General features: G+C 29.7%; 2 protein-coding genes across 6 annotated transcripts; both read right to left on the minus strand.

The window, feature by feature from the left end:
- Positions 1-511: 511 nt before the first annotated feature.
- Positions 512-3,190, minus strand: LOC101508458 (uncharacterized). 4 transcript variants are annotated; one of them, XM_004498845.4, is made up of 5 exons: positions 2,970-3,190; positions 2,809-2,896; positions 2,091-2,588; positions 1,452-1,545; positions 512-851 (listed from the first exon to the last, which is right to left on the minus strand). In XM_004498845.4, the coding sequence occupies exons 1-5, from the start codon at positions 3,115-3,117 to the stop codon at positions 765-767; spliced, it is 915 nt and encodes a 304-aa protein (XP_004498902.1). In that variant the 5' UTR covers positions 3,118-3,190; the 3' UTR covers positions 512-764. The 4 variants fall into 4 exon arrangements, with proteins under 4 accessions (XP_004498902.1, XP_004498904.1, XP_073223677.1 ...); XM_004498847.4 differs by having other exon boundaries at positions 1,452-1,542; positions 2,970-3,187; XM_073367576.1 differs by having other exon boundaries at positions 1,452-1,542; positions 2,809-2,903; positions 2,970-3,176.
- Positions 3,191-4,531: 1,341 nt separating this feature from the next.
- On the minus strand, positions 4,532-10,722 carry LOC101509616 (calcineurin B-like protein 10). 2 transcript variants are annotated; one of them, XM_004498849.4, is made up of 9 exons: positions 10,509-10,722; positions 10,239-10,425; positions 6,902-6,984; positions 6,356-6,415; positions 5,742-5,850; positions 5,593-5,645; positions 5,435-5,515; positions 5,247-5,359; positions 4,532-4,990 (listed from the first exon to the last, which is right to left on the minus strand). In XM_004498849.4, the coding sequence occupies exons 1-9, from the start codon at positions 10,524-10,526 to the stop codon at positions 4,936-4,938; spliced, it is 759 nt and encodes a 252-aa protein (XP_004498906.1). In that variant the 5' UTR covers positions 10,527-10,722; the 3' UTR covers positions 4,532-4,935. The 2 variants fall into 2 exon arrangements, with proteins under 2 accessions (XP_004498906.1, XP_004498907.1); XM_004498850.4 differs by lacking the exon at positions 6,356-6,415 and having other exon boundaries at positions 10,509-10,669.
- Between the last annotated feature and the right edge of the window lie 5,578 nt (positions 10,723-16,300).

The raw sequence follows: 16,300 nt of genomic DNA on the forward strand, positions 1-16,300 counted from the left end.
ATTTCCTCAAGTCGAGTAGAACCATGTGAGCAGCAAAGTTCTCCCTCAAGAATTGAATTTCTATTGTATTCCTGGAAACTCGAGACTATTGGTTAAGTTGAAAGATATCCAAATTATCTCATTCAAGCACTCTTGAATTAAGTTGCAAATCTTCATATTTCTTTTAAGCAATGATATTGACCTGTGAATTAGTAACCAGTGAAACTGAAATGTCGTTTGGTTAAAAGTATCAAATTTAGTTAAAATTGCAATATTAAAAAAACATGATATAATTAATTATACTTCAAATTCACCACTAAACAGCCACCTAAATATTTCTCGTGTAGTGTTACAAAAGTCACTAGAGTTTTATAAAAGACACTTTTATTAGATGAGCATGAAATTTTGATTAAATCAACATATTGATCCTTAATATTATGAGTGGATTAAATTATTGATTGGTGCTCTTTAATTTAAGATATCAAATTGCTATTTTACTAATTTGAGATACTAAATTTTCCAGCTCTTTCAATTTTGAGAGATCAAAATGCTGAATTACTCCTAAGTCCCTCTTGAAAAGAGTAATTTTTTTACAAAGATAAAATTGGATGAGATAGGTGTACAGTCCAATCGTCAAAATCTTGGTTATTACATGAAGTAACATAATTTAGAATACAAGACAAACGTGAAATCAGCATCAATGGACCATGTTGAACGTCTTCAAATACCTCTGCTGCAATGGCAAGAGACTTAAAAGGAGTTGAAAAGAAGAGGGGGACTGGGAATCAAGCTCCATATTTTGGAGCTTTCCACATCTTAAAGGCTATCTCATGCAAGAACCTATCTGCCGGTATTGTAAGATTTCCACCATTCTGCGAGACACGAAAAAATAAACACATAAAGTGAAGCAATTATACAGTAATTAACCATTACAGTGTCATTTAACAAGCCTGCCACTAGAGAATTTCCAATCATGGTTAATCTTTAAAACTCAAGTAAAGTAGTGATTTAGCATCAGTAATTGAGTTGCTAGCATTTTTATGCTCTAACAATTATGCTTGCATACGCTTACAGAATCAATTGTACGTGGCATATGAGCAGAAACACTCAAACACATGATTTGGGTCAATAACTTGGAAACATCAAAGATTTAAAGTATGTGGACAAAGAGCTGAGCAGCGTCTTGTAACTTTGTAGCACCGACGCTTTAGATTGAAATTGTGTTTGGTGATTAACATGTATCGGCATCTGACACCGACACAACACGACACTAACACTGACACATATAGTTACATTCAAATTCAATCAGTTCTATTTTCTTAAGTTATTATCATTGCCTACGCGTTAGTGTCAATATCGTGTATATTGTCTGTGTCAGTGCTTCATATGCACCAAAGCAAAAAAATAGAAACACTGATTGGAACAAACTTCCAACTTGTGAATAAAAACTGAAGTAAAATCTCAAAACAAACCTCCAAGAAGTCTTGGAAGGAAAACCTCTGTGCATTATCCTTTCGAGTCACAGCATGTTGCAATTGAGCAATTAACATGGGCGAATGGTGCCTGCTTCATTTGGTATGGAGGTAAATATGCAAGACAATCCAAAAACAAAGCAATGATTACTGATAGCGATATCATTAACTACTGCACTTAGTGCTTGGTACACACACACAAAACAGACCCAATCATGTTAGTCGATTTTGATAAACTTCTCTACAAGCACTTATATGAAAAGAATCTTACAATTACTATGAATATTTTAAACTTATTTCTCGTATGAAATGAAATTAGGATTTTTATCTCAGTTTTTCAGAAGCTTTCTCATGAAATTTAACTTCTCCCCATAAACAACTAAAACCCAACATTTTTGTATGTTAAGAACCATAAGCTTATCTTAACTGAAAAGCTTTCATAAATTAAAAGTTAATCTAAAATTGGTCTATGTTTTCTTTGGTTTCACGTTTTCAGTGGAATCAAAACATACCGCTTTTTTTTATCATATGTCATGACCTATTCTACTTCTAATATGCAGTGCACCCAACATGAAACAGAAATCATATGTTTAGTTTTATCACGCTATAATCTATCTACCAAAGCCTAGCTTAAATTACCTCACATCCTTGCGAGGAACTCCTCCTTTCATAGCATAACTTTGTAGAGGATAGAGCGTTGAAAAACAAGAGTCCTTCTCATCAGACCTCTTTAACACTGAAAACCTGGATTCATCATTCTCCGAGACCTTGCCATAGCTCATGACAACTGACAAGTGCAGCCGAGAACCAACGTCTGATCCCGGCTGCGCTTGTTTCATTATTGCACCAACCAATGCATCCACAAACTCCACATCAGCAATTTGTTCACTATCATTGACCTTTTCACCAGCTCCAACGTGAAGTAAAACAAGATCAAATTGGCTATTGTCAAGAACCTTCCCTTCTTGAAACCCAAGCAACTTGAGAAGCTCAACAGCTACAACATCACTGTCTTGTGATTCAGAAGAATGTTGTTTAACCAACTCATCCAACTGAACAACACTGAAACCAAGGTTGGCACTAAAAGATTTTAACCCTGAATGGTTGGTCAATATAGCAGCTTTCATTCCCATAAACCTATATTCAGATAAGAAAATGCAAAAGTTTTACGTGACAAATTTTCATACAAATCTAACTGAAAAAAAAATGTTATCATCCCCTAAATTATCATTATCATAAGTATTTGTGAGAGTGTTTGTTTGGGATACTTTATAAAAAACAACTTTATTTATTTCCATAAGCTTTACTATGATTTTAATTAAAAATGAATAGCATAAAAAAAAGCAAGAGAAAATACCTATGAGGTAAGGTTTGTTTAATTGGATCATTTAGGGATGAATCAAGAAGCAAGGCGAATTCTCTAACAATTCTGTCATCGTCGGTTTCTGAAAACTACGTATAATAAAGTGAATTTGAGAAAACAATGAATGAATAAAGAAGTGATTAAGAAAAGGGAACCTGATGGAGGAGAATTGGAGAGAGTAGAGAAACCGCATGAAGCAAGGGAAGCGAGAGAGTGAAGGTTTTCATAACTGTGCGATGGATCCATCAACCCAACTATTCCGTCACCGTATAACACCAGCGATCGGCTTGGTTTTTCTGCCATTGCTCTAATCAAATGCTATCTTAGCTTAAACATTCATATCATATATGCTCACTTTTCTTTTCTTCTTTCAAAAATAAATATTATAAATAGATGATAACAAGTTATGAGTTTCTTGAAATAATCATCTTTTTATTTTTTCACTTTATATTTCATTTACTTATAATTCAAATTCCATTTTTTAGTTCGTTTAAATTGATATATTAAATAAAAAAAATAACACAAATTCAATTATTCTAAAATTAAGTAGAAAAAATCTACGAACAAATATGTACCACTCTAATAAAATAAAATTAAAAATGTTGATAATGTGACGAAATTAAAGTGATTGAAATATTTATGTCTCTAGAATCTATAGTGTTTACGATTAAATTATTGCCTTTAGAATCTATAGAGTTGACGAATAAATTATTGCCTGAATTTATAATTGATTGAAGTAGATATGTCAATCTAAAATAAACGAACATCGCAACAAGATGGAAAATTAAACAAATATGAGCAAGACGTCGAAACAAAATAAAACCACACTCATGCAACGAAATCACATAAAAATATGAAAGAAATTTTTTTTATCTAAAAAACACTTATTTGAATAAAAGTAAAGAAAAAACAATATATAGGAGTAATTCTCATCCAAAAATATGATTTCAATCCCAAATTTATTTATTTAATAGAAAAAGTATTAGTTGTTAGTATTTTATTTTAGCAGTGAATATTAAAATTTTCTCAAACGGATGTCATAACTCAACCACTTTAAATATGATCCGAAGACTAACAAATCAAACTCTTGAAATTATGTCACAATATAATTATGAATAAACATCAAATTTAGTCCTTGACATCGTAGACGTGTATCAAAATAATCTCTCACGTTATTAATATTTTAAAATAATTTTAAAATTATAAAATATTAATAAAGTTCGTCACTACATTATATTATATTATATTTATAGAGATTATATAATAATGATATCAAGATGATAATTGTGGGTGAATTTGACATTAATGTCACTGCAAAATCAGAAGAAATATCAAAATATCTTAACGCCACACTTTTATCTATAATTTTAAAACACTAAATATATGTTCTTTTTCTTATTATGTTTTTATTGTCAACTCTTAAATCACTCCTGGTGTTGGAAAACAAGAAAAACACACAAGCCCTGCGATTTATTAGCTTGGATGTGTACCTAAAATCACGGTCACAAAACATTGAGAAGCAAAAGACATGGACTAAGTCGTGACATAGATCCAAACAGACACTATATTTTGGAGAAGAATGTATAATGAGATATAATCTCATGGCAAATGAAAAGAAAGGAAAAATGATGATTAATCAATTTCATGAAAAAAATCTGGTCTAAATTAAATTTATCTTTGAAGTAAATAATTATCCCACGTTTTAGTTCTAGTGAAATGAACAATAAAAAAAATTATATATACTTCAAATTAAATTAATATACTAAATACACTTGGTCACCCCAAAGGCAAGCTCACTAACTTGAGACTTTGAATAACTCGTGACGTTTCACTTGAAGATGTAACTGCAATCCTCTCTCTATGTACAATGGAACCAAAGGCGTATACTTAGTCTTAGTTATGTGAATATACATATAATCAGATCTGTAAAAATTACATGCTACAAAACATTAAAACTTGTTGGCTTCAAGGTATGGTTTCAGGAATTATGCGGTGTCGCCTACCGTGATTGTTTGTCGACAAATTACCTCTGTTGTTACCATTTACAGCAATGAAACATCCAATTATTTGCCTCAAACATACAGCATTTAATCTTGATACCAAAGTAACACATCTTTTTCCTCAAAGTTCAGCCTCTGATTTGAAAATAAAACTAGGAAACGCAGTTGTGATATCCCTGCAAAATGACAAAATGACACAATTAGTTATAGTTTTAAAGACTTCTAGGAGAATAGAAGTATGAAGCATTTGACAAGAGAAAAAAATCAATAGTTGATATTTTAATTTATTCATGATTTATTATGCATGTCCATATAATATCATTCATTGATATTTCACGTAACACTTTATGCGAGTTATATGAGTTGTTTCACTTTAAAAGAGTTAGATCCAACTAAGAACGAGCGGTCACACATAAAGGAATTTTCGCATACTTCAAATAAGGAAGTGTCATGTTCTTCAAGAGAGATGGATTTCGATTCACAAAAGCTTTCCAATCTTCTTTACTGATTTTTCCGTCGTTGTCCTGATCAGCATCTGCAATTGTCTGCAGACAAAGATAAGGTCCTATAATCAATATCTTCCATTGATGATACATTTTCATGTTTCACTAGAAACTGACCTTGTCAACAATAGCTTCAAGAAGATCATCAGAAAGATTCATTTCAGATTCCATCAAAATAGCTATTACCATTTGCTTGACCTGAAACCAAGTTAACCAAACACTTAAATAAACTTATAATACTTAATGATGTGACTTAAATGAATTAGTAAACTCACTTCTTCTGGCTCAATAAATCCGGTTTGTCGCAGGTCATAGAGCTTAAATGCAACTGCAAATTATCATTATGGGACAAAGACAATTAGGTATGAACACAAATTGAGTTTCTTTGCATGAAACTAAAAGATTCTTTTCAATTTGAACGTACAATCTATTTTTTCATCCATAGGGGCATAAGGATGGAAAACACCGAGCGCATGGACGAATTCGTCAAACTCGATAACACCATTTCTCTTCTCATCAAAAATATCAAAAACCTAAAGAACAGACATGGAGTTTAACACAACATTAGTAGTACATTCATGGCATCATTGGAAGAATAGCGATGGTCTTATTGGACTCTTCAAAAACAACACCTTAAAAATTGTCTTTGTCTATTTAAAAGTAACATTCTCTCGAATTTAATTGTTATTTTTTACTTCGATGTTTTGTTTCTATTGATGGAACAGAAAAGGAGATAGAATATGTGATTTCAATTTAAGCTATGGTTTGCTATCATGGGACTTGGATCTTCTACAGCCGACTGCACTATAAAGCCGACTGCAGAGGATCTATTTTGTTTCCACCAATTAGCCAAAGTTCATATCATCTCAAATCAATGAACCATAGACTATTATGCAAAGATTACAGCTAAAATGCAGCAAATTGGTTTTCCCCATAAAGTCATTATAATATAAAGTAATTCCATTATAACTTAACTTCATTTCTGATCTAGTACGTGAAGAAACATGTCATGGCTAAAAAAATATAGGAACTGCTTACTCTATCCAGAAAAAGATTTTCTCCATTTGGGGTTTGAAATAGTGCTAATTGAAGCTCTACCTACAAAAGAATAAAAGTACAAGCATCATGATCACTGACTAAAGTGAAATCCTCAATGTAAATGTTTACCAAATGATTATCTTTGCTATCTTCCTATTGATTTTGTATGAAAATGACTAAATTTTTAGCTCCCAATTAAGGTTTACCATGTTTTCCCTCAAAAGATGCCACCCCAATTTTCTCTGATGCATTACATTTTTCATTCATCACCATTCATCTAACACAATTCTCATCTCTATAACCCTTTTCTTACATTACATTTTTCTTATATTCTAGTAGTTCATTTATTACCAAACATTCGCTACCATAACATCTTTCTGATGTTATGCACCAAAAATATTCTTCTATTTCAGCTATCCAACTTGAATTCGATTATTCGAATCTCCCTCTATCTCTTCATATATTTGTATGATAAATTCAAGGTACTTAAACTACGTGACTAGTGATATTGTAAGATACCCAAACAACTTGACAGATTGAACTAACCTTGTGAATCAAGCCATCATCAATCACGGAGCTACTTATCTTTTTAAACAGCTCATGCAATGCCTCCACTTCATTAACAGTAACTGCATTATTAACAGCACAAAAGCCAATTATTTGAACTTATTATTGTTCTTCAAAATTCAAACCAGCAAATGGATAATTATACAGTTTAAAAGTGTGTCTTATAAGAGATAGAGCATAATTAGAAGTGATTGAAACTTTAAAAAGGTAAACTTTTACTTCAAATTGAGAAGTTTACTTTACCCATCTGTTTTTCTTTTTTTGATAAAATTACTTTACCCATGTAAGATGTAACTTGGGGAGAGAAAATAATTTAAGACGGACAAAGGTAGTATCAGATAGATTTACAAGAAAGTTGAGTAGTTAGAAAAAATTTAATGTTAGAATATTAGAAAATATTTTATAATATCTTTTATATTATATTAGAGTATCTTGAGTTATTTCCTATGATCAATTTATAATCATAGAAATATCTTAGAATATCTCTCATTATTATTATGATTTGTTCCTGATTTAGGATTGAGTCTATGTTTATCTATAAATAAATAAGTATTGAGTCTTTTGTAATGAAGTTAGCATAAAGCTATTATCAATAAATATTCAAACCCTCATTATTTTCTCTCATTTTCTCTAAACTCCCACAACTTCAACATGGTATTAGAGCCAATTTCGATCCTCCTTGAACGATCCCGCCTCTATTCTGCTGCCGAGTTCCCAACAGTTAGGGAATATAATCATAGTTTCTCTTTTCCAACATTCCGACACGTTTCACTCGTTTTCCGTTCAGTTCGCTATTGCCGCTGCTGCCAGTATTTCTAGATCAGGTCATGCCCGAAAGCGCGTCGCCAAAAGCCATCACATGCACTCTCACGCGCTGCTAATCTCTCTTGCGAATAGATCTCACTCGTCGTCGTCTCCACAGCGCATTTTGACGTTTTTCAGTTGCTGCTTGGTCCGTCAATCGCGCCTCAACCTCGTGGTTTCGAATCTGCCCTCGTATTCTAGTTTCGGGCTACGGTTACACCTACTACCTTCAAGATTCTACTGCTGCCTTCCATCTGCTATCGCTGCTTAAAGTTTTCTGACACAACCACTTCCATTGTGTGCAGAATCTCTCAATCTACACAACCCATATTTTTTATGCCAAATGTTGCTCCACGTGCGCTCATGTGCCTTCAAGATCCTCTGTGTTCATTCCACGCGCCCCCCCAACAGCCTCGAGCTTAGGCGCGTCTATCCGCCTTCCGGCACAATGTTTCAGTCATCTTAGATTGGGTTTTCCTTCTTGTTTCCAGATCTGCCCTTACTTTTCAATTTTGATCAACGAAAAATATGCGACCTTGTTCAAACAACTATTGTCTCTCCTGTTTTGGATGCATTTTCTCACTCCGTTGATCAATCATGGTTTCGTTTCATTAGAGTTGCGTTGCTTCTTCTTTGGTGTTTGTCATGCAATTTAGTTCTTACTAATAGATTATAACAGTGACATCTATTCTCATCGACGATCATTCTGGTGGTGTCCCTTTTCCTACATATGAATCATATTAGTGATGATTTCTTCTTCCGTTGATGGTTATTCTGACAATGTCTTTTATTTTCATGACTCCTTTATCTTGGCAATTTGTCCCAGATGTACTGTGGTCTTTCCTTTCTTTTCCTGAATCATGTCGCTCTCTCCTTGAAGCATATTCTAGTTTAAATATTTTGAGTTTCCGATATTATTGATTTGAAACTTTCAAATGCAATTTCTTTTAGAACAACAGACCTTGTTTTATTCAATTACTTGCCATGAATTTCTCTCATGCTGATGATCATTTCAATTATGTGGCTACGTTATATTTATAACAATTCTCTCTTACTTCACTTGCATCCCTGAATTGCCTTTCCATCCTTTTTATTTGTAAAGTAACATATTATTTTTTTGTAAGCTTTAACTTGAGGGAGAGTGTCAGAAAATATTAGAAAATATTTTATAATATCTTTTATATTATATTAGAGTATCTTGAGTTATTTTCTATGATCAATTTATAATCATATCTTAGAATATCTTTCATTATTATTATGATTAGTATTAAGTCTTTTGTAATGAAACTAACATAAAACTATTATCAATAATATTCAAACCTTATTATTTTCTCTCCTCATTTTCTCTAAAATTCCACAGCTTCAACAAATTTAATACTAGATCATATTAGGACCCGTCAAAGCTGGCTTGAAACACCACTTGCATAAAGTTTTAATAAGTAATAACAAATATATAAGAGTACTCCATTAGAGTAAACAAAGTCGGCTCTGTTAGATGTATTATTATTATTTACTTAATTATATAGCTGTTTTTCTCGTGAAAGAGAATCTATTACAATCATGTAATATTTTATGATCTTAACATGTGCATATCATCATCATTATTATAAAATAATAACAAACAGAACACCTATAGCATATTATTGGAAATAAATTTGCCGCACTCATAACACCACTCAGTTGATCAGAACCATAACGACGAATTTTAAATATGAATTATTGAAATTAAAGTATGAATTATCAGATCTTCATTCAATTCTGACTTTCAGAACACGCTAAATGTGTAACATTTTTTTATAAAACAAATTTAGGCTGAACACTTAAAGAAAACAAAATTCATTTTCAACATTGCTAAAAATAAAAAAAAATTATCTACAAACATAAATAATTTGACAAAATCAAAGTAATCAGAATACTCATGATTTCGTATCTGCAACGTTGATGACATAGTCATTAGTTGAATCAGTAATTGATTGAAGTTTATATCAATTTAAATCAAACAATACCGCAATAAGATGAGAAATCAAACAAACACTAACCAAAACGGAAAATAAAACAATTGAATTTGAGACAACAAAATCACGAAACAAAAAAAAATAGTAAATAGGAAAACCACTTATTTAGATGAAAACCAGGAAAAATAAATACATAGGTAATTCTAAGTCAAAAAATAACTCAAAACCACAGTTTTCTCGGTGAACAAATAAGAAGAGAAACTTGACTTGGTAAACACTTAAGTAAATATTTGATATTGTCGGTGCAGGCAAATTTAAATCCTTTACAATGCTTGGATTCTAAAGTTTCATCCACCCCCATCATAAAATGTGCAATGTTAAAATGTCAACTTCAGTCAAAATATGTAATATTAAAAAATAACATACAGTAGTAAAATTTGAAATTGAACTAATGAATGAAAATTGAAAATTGAAAAAATAAAAAAGGAAATTGTATTATTTTGATTCAATTGAACAACAAAATTGAAATAAAAAGTAAAAGGAATGAGTGACATTACATCTGGTTTCTTCAGCAAGGCGCGCGAAGTCATTAGATGTATAAGCAGATTTGCGATTGCGAAAAATGGAGAGTGGAGGATGAGAATTGAAACAACCTGCGACAGCAAAAACCAGAACCTCGACGACAGCTATGAGTGGCATCAACGCCGCATAAATACATTCCCCTATTGTTGTACTTGAACCACCCTGTTCAATAAACATACAATTAATTAATTATTGGGCATGAATTATAATTAGAAAGTCATAATGAAATGAAGAAAAATACTTACAGGGGAATCCGTGGGCATGGTGATGAGATGCGCGTTTGTTGGTTCGTTTCTCTATCTAGGTTGGATGAAAAGTGGTGATAAAAACGGTTATTAATATGGAAAATCTTGTGCTGCATTGTTTGTTATTGAAGTTTTAAGGCTTTTTTTTTCTGGGTAGAGTAGTTGTGAATTGGCGGTTAGTGCGGTGTAGATGTGATGTTATCTTGTTACTTATATTAGTACAAACAAAAAATTATGTATATGATATGGTGGAGTTGAATAAATCTCGTCTTGATGAAAAGACAGACATCCCTTGTGACTCTTACCCTTTTGCCTTGTCTGGATTGCATTTGGTAACTTTATCTTTTGGATTTTTTAACTTTATGCAAAAAGAGGAAATAATGACTTGAAAATTTGAGGGAAAATGATTGAAAAAGTTGAGAGAGATAGTCAAGAATAGAAATAAACTCACGGTGATTTCCTTATCTTGGTAAGTTTGTGGGAAATGGATTCTCTGTTTTTGTGTTTGATAAGTCTAATAATTTTAAAGTGTCTTTTAATTAGTAATGGAGAATTTAAGAATTTAAAATTTGAAGTCCTTCAATTGTATTTTTTTATTTATAAATTTGTTTGGAATTTAGATTTAAGTCAGGTTTTATAAATTTTAAAAGTTTTGAGTTGAAAATGAAAATAAATATTGGTATTGAAAATAAAATTTTGAAAAAATTGAGGAAGTATTTTGAAAATTTATAGGAATTTATCTGCAAAATTTGAAGAAAAAAAAAATTAAGAGTCAACTTGTAAAATTTGTATAAATTATAGAGACTAATATGTAAATTTTGAAACATATAAGGTCAAATTTTTAAATTTAACAAAAATAGAGACTATTTTATTATTCATATATTATTATAAAATAAAGAGGGATTTGAGATTCTTAATTTTTATATGATTTTTGAAATTCTCTAAATTTAGCTTTGACAAGATATCTCATGAAATTCTTTTATTTTAAAAATTGTTTAAATTTACTATTTAAAGAACATAGTTTACATCAAATAATTTGAATTTCTATGTAGTATTACCTCCCCTAAAATAATTATTTGATGAGAGATAATAATTAATTATGCTAGAGATATAAACAAAGTTACACGAGGAATCTGATTTAAAAGTAAACAATCTCAACCTCACTTTCTAGACTTATATTACACTAATCCTACGAGTACAAGTGGATAGTGATAGGTGAATAGCCAAATTGTTTTTCTAAATTTGAAATATTATTTTAATCCTATGAGTGGTAAGAGTTTAATTTTGTAACATTAAGTTACAATGGTTATTAATGTCATTTTAATTGATAAAAAATTTTATCCTTCAATTTTTTTATTAAAAAACAAATGTTAGTTTAACTAATTTTAAAATTTTGTGAATTGACAATTATATCTCTAAAATTATAAATGTCGATTAAAGTAATTAAATTATAATGTAATTACATCTCGTTAGAAATTATGATGTAATATGTTAAATAAATATGTATATTATCTACATTAATATTACGTCAATGTCATCTCACCGAAGATAAATTTACGTATAAAATAGGATCATATCTGAAGTAACAATGTCAATTATAAGGAAGGGAGTTTGAATTATAACTGGCCCTTTTTTAAAATTACTTTTTAAAACTGAAAGTTTAACATCTTTGTTATAAACGAATAACGGTATTGGTTAGTGAAAAAACAACAATATCAAATTTATCAATAAAAATTGATTGTAAAGCATATAATAAATAGAGATAGAGATATCACACAAGCATATATTCTGGTTCACTCAAACACGGGTTACGTCTAGTCCTCACAAATGTGAGATTTTCCACTAAGTGCTCAAGGCAAGATTGTTCTTGGTTGTCGCATAGTTTTTCACATATCAATCTTGATCTTTACACAGTTTCTATCTTTCTAGCTAGAAATGATTTCCTTTGGTTTACCTTACACTATTTCAGAAAGGATTTTGCAAGTTATCTTTTAAAATATAAAAATATTTTTATACATTACTCAAGCTATGTTAACAAAATAGCATTGAGTTATAAAGTAATGATTTTTAGAATGTTAGAATATGAATATTGTTCAACTCTTGTTTGAGAAATAGATTCTATAATTAGAACTCAATTTTTACTAGTTTTAACACAACACAAAGAGTACTTGCAAAATTAAAGTATGATTGAATGATTGATGCTTTGCTTGACACTTTGAGTTGTGCTTTGTTTCTTCATCTTGAAATTGTATTTATAGGTTTCAAGAGAGCTTATGACAACTCATTTATCCGTTGAAATAAGGACAACTCTCATGAGAAAGTGGATGGATAAGATCAGCCAAAAAGCAAGAGAGTTTATGCTGAATCCAGGAACGTTCTTGACATCCAAGATCGTTCTTCGAATTGGTTGGAGATGAACTGACTTGTACTTGTGATCCTGTGAGTTGTCTGAGATGATTGCTAGCTTTAAGTCAAGTGTGTATGTCTTGATTGAAAGTACAACTGTAGTGTACTTTACAACTTGTAATTTTGTACTTGCATTTGTCTCACATGAAGAATGATATTGCTTTGTACTTTTCATGAAACATGTATTTGATCCTTCGAATTCTGGAATAGTTCTGACTTAGGTTGATCCTTGATGAAGATATGAGATGAATAAAGCTTTCAGGATCCAATCTTTCACAAAGAAAACTGATCATACTTGTTTATGACAAATATGGAGAACGTTCTTCGTTTTCCAAAAATATGTCAAGAACGTTATTCGTTTGACTGTTTTTGCTTTCTTGATTTTTAATAAGATGTGCTTTGAAATACTTGGTACCTAACTTGTTTTAACACGCTCAAATACACATGTTAAATATCAAAAACACTTAGAATCATAATTAAAATTCTTAATTAATATTTTGTTTAATTATTATCAAAACATTAATTTGGAATTTTGTCTTAACAATCTCATATATAAATTTGTTAGTAATTATGATTGTGTAAAGATTAATTTATGATAAATTATTCTATAAAATATATAAATTTCATAAGCAAATTAGTTAATAATGTATAATATGGATTTACAATTGCTGAACACTTATAAAAAAAATTGTTTTTGTCTCTCATTAATGAGACTAATGGAAACCATAATGTATCATATTCAATATTTCTCTTTTTAATACTAGACCAAACTAATTGAATAATATTTTAATATACTTTATTAGTAATTATCCATTCTATTAAGTCAATTTGTTATATCTACTTTTTGTGTAATGTGCTATTATTATTTGATATTCACCATTGAATTATTATTATTCAATAATATGATGTTCTCTGGTATTACTGAAAATATTTCGACGTATCCATTATTTTATATAGTAAAAATTTTACTTGACCCCCGGGATTGTAATTTTTATTCTATTATATTCGTGTTAAAAATTATAGTGTCTTATTTAGATTTTTTTTAATTCCATTGGGGTTGGTTTTGCTTGTTAGATTTCATAAGAAATGGAGAATTTATTGAGCTTCTGAAAAAAAAATTAAAAATTTATCCTTGTCGTCCTTCTGTACAGATAAATATATAGATAGCTATAGATTTATGATAACGTTGTTTGCTTGAAGTTTTTCGTTTTGACGGAATGTTTGCTTGTAGTTATCGTTTAGCCAAACTATGTTCAGATTCGTACACGACGAATTAAACCATATCTAGCATTATTCTTTTTTTCAATGAAAAATGTATGTACATGTCTTCTTAGTTGTCATAATCATACCGTAGGTATATAAGAACGAAATTGAATTGTGTGTCCATAAAACAAATTTAAAAATGTATAGATTTAAAATAAAATGTATAATATAAATACTGTCACTGTCCTTCCTATATACTTATTTTTTTATTTTATTTTGTTAATTTTAGTCTTGTAAATTTGATTTTTCTTATAATATATTGAAGTATTGATAATCTTTAATATTTGTCAAAAAAACAAGATAACCTTTAATATTCAAAAGTTTAAAGCTAATTCTAATAAGTACAAGACATCTCATGTTCTGTTTGGGACAACTCAATCTTCATAATTGATGGAGGGATCAAGATTGTTAAAAAAAATGGAATGGAAAATAACATTAGAATCATGAGAGAAAATGAAGAAGCAAATATTGACAACACACCAGTGAACAAAACAGCCGCATCCCTACTTGAAAAACCTTAGGACAAGGAGTATTTGTACGATAAATTAGTAGAAGGATAAAATGGGTTGGATGTACGCGTCAATTTATTTTGTCTTTTATTCAATTTATTTTGTCTTTTATTTTAGGTGGATTGGGATAGAAATTTGAACTCGTCTATTGAAGTTGAATCACTCTGTTTAGCTGCTAAATAAACCAGACGAGGTAGGATGGGTTGAATCGTTAAACTAGATTACAAAAATTGTTATTCTTTTAAACCTTTTTTATGACTTTTGTTTTTATTAACTTGACCAAACTCAAAAATGAAAAGTGGTCCATTAATTTGCTCAATCCAATTAAAAACTCCGATCTCAATTAAAAGCTATTAGGGATTAGTTTTATGCACAAGGATAAAAAAACTAATCGGGTAACCTTAATTAGTACGTCAATACATTATAAATGTAATAACATATAATCTCATATTCATAAAGTATACTATAAAAGTAAGTAAATTGTAATAATTTTTTCAAATTAGTTAATATTGATAGATTTATTTTGAAACTTTTTTATAGTAGTGGTGATTTTGTTTTGACATTTAATTTTATTGATCGATTATGATTATATTTATTATTTTTGTAAAAATTTAAATAAATAAAAAGCTTTTTTTGGAGGGTCGGCCAACCAACCCGCCAAATGATGAGGCGGAGTAATACTTTTGACTCCACTATTTAAGTTGATTCATTTTGCTCTATCTTTTTAGTGGGTTAATCACAAGACAAATTGATTCACTTTATCATCGTCGTAAATTAGTATCTTCGTGTGTTGTTATAAAGTTTAAAAAACATTATTCATAGATTTAAAGATTTCAAGAAATAGATAACATCTCGAGAAAATAGATTGACAATTAACTACTTAATTCTATTGATCCTCAGTGTAAATTAATTTTATATTGATAACCAGAATCATTAATTTTGATATGTCATTGTATTTTTATTTACACTTAAGACAATAACTATACCATTGTGGTTGTGTGCATATGTAAAATGATTTTACACTCGTATACGCTAATTAATTACGTAACTTTTCATATTCCAATATTTTTATTTTATGAAAGAAGTGGTAATAAAAAATTCCCATTAACTTGGGAATAAAATTGATGTAACGAATAAGTTCCCAATAATACAAACCAAACAATTTTCTTAGAAAATACATGAGAATAAGTTTGCAATCATTATTTTCCGGGAAAATTATTTATGAGAATAAATTTCTCACAATAAATATTCTTTAGGTTTCTTTTATTCTTCCTCCATTATGTAGAAAATTTAGAACTATTTTTTTTCTTCTATAATTACCATTTCAAGTCACTTTTTTTCTTTTTATTTTATTTAAATAGATAATTTTTTACTTAAATTTAATATTTTGTTTTTTTTATTTCTTTTTATTTCAATGTCTAAATATGACGTTTATTAAATTGAACCAAAAACTTTGAGTTAGGTTGTATTATCAATAAATTGAACTATATGAACTATATCAATAGATAAATCTTTCGTTAATGTTGTCATACATTCGAATTAACTTTCAATCTTTTACAAATTTGTGATTTGAAGTCATAAAAATGAATTGATTTACATGTAAATTATCTTTTT

Source organism: Cicer arietinum, chromosome 4 (genome assembly GCF_000331145.2).
Source record: "Cicer arietinum cultivar CDC Frontier isolate Library 1 chromosome 4, Cicar.CDCFrontier_v2.0, whole genome shotgun sequence".
NCBI classification, from domain to species: domain Eukaryota; kingdom Viridiplantae; phylum Streptophyta; class Magnoliopsida; order Fabales; family Fabaceae; genus Cicer; species Cicer arietinum.

Bases quoted from the DNA above. Each gene is read 5' to 3' on its own strand.
- LOC101508458 (XM_004498845.4), bottom strand. From the start codon at position 3,117: ATGGCAGAAAAACCAAGCCGATCGCTGGTGTTATACGGTGACGGAATA. The intron at 2,897-2,969 runs GTTCCCTTTTCT...CGTAGTTTTCAG, and splicing joins CTCCAATTCTCCTCCATCAG to AAACCGACGATGACAGAATT. The intron at 1,546-2,090 runs GTAATTTAAGCT...TACCAAATGAAG, and splicing joins GTTCCTCGCAAGGATGTGAG to CAGGCACCATTCGCCCATGT.
- LOC101509616 (XM_004498849.4), bottom strand. The intron at 5,851-6,355 runs GTAAGCAGTTCC...TCTGTTCTTTAG, and splicing joins AAAATCTTTTTCTGGATAGA to GTTTTTGATATTTTTGATGA. The intron at 5,360-5,434 runs GTCAGTTTCTAG...CTTTGTCTGCAG, and splicing joins TTGAAGCTATTGTTGACAAG to ACAATTGCAGATGCTGATCA.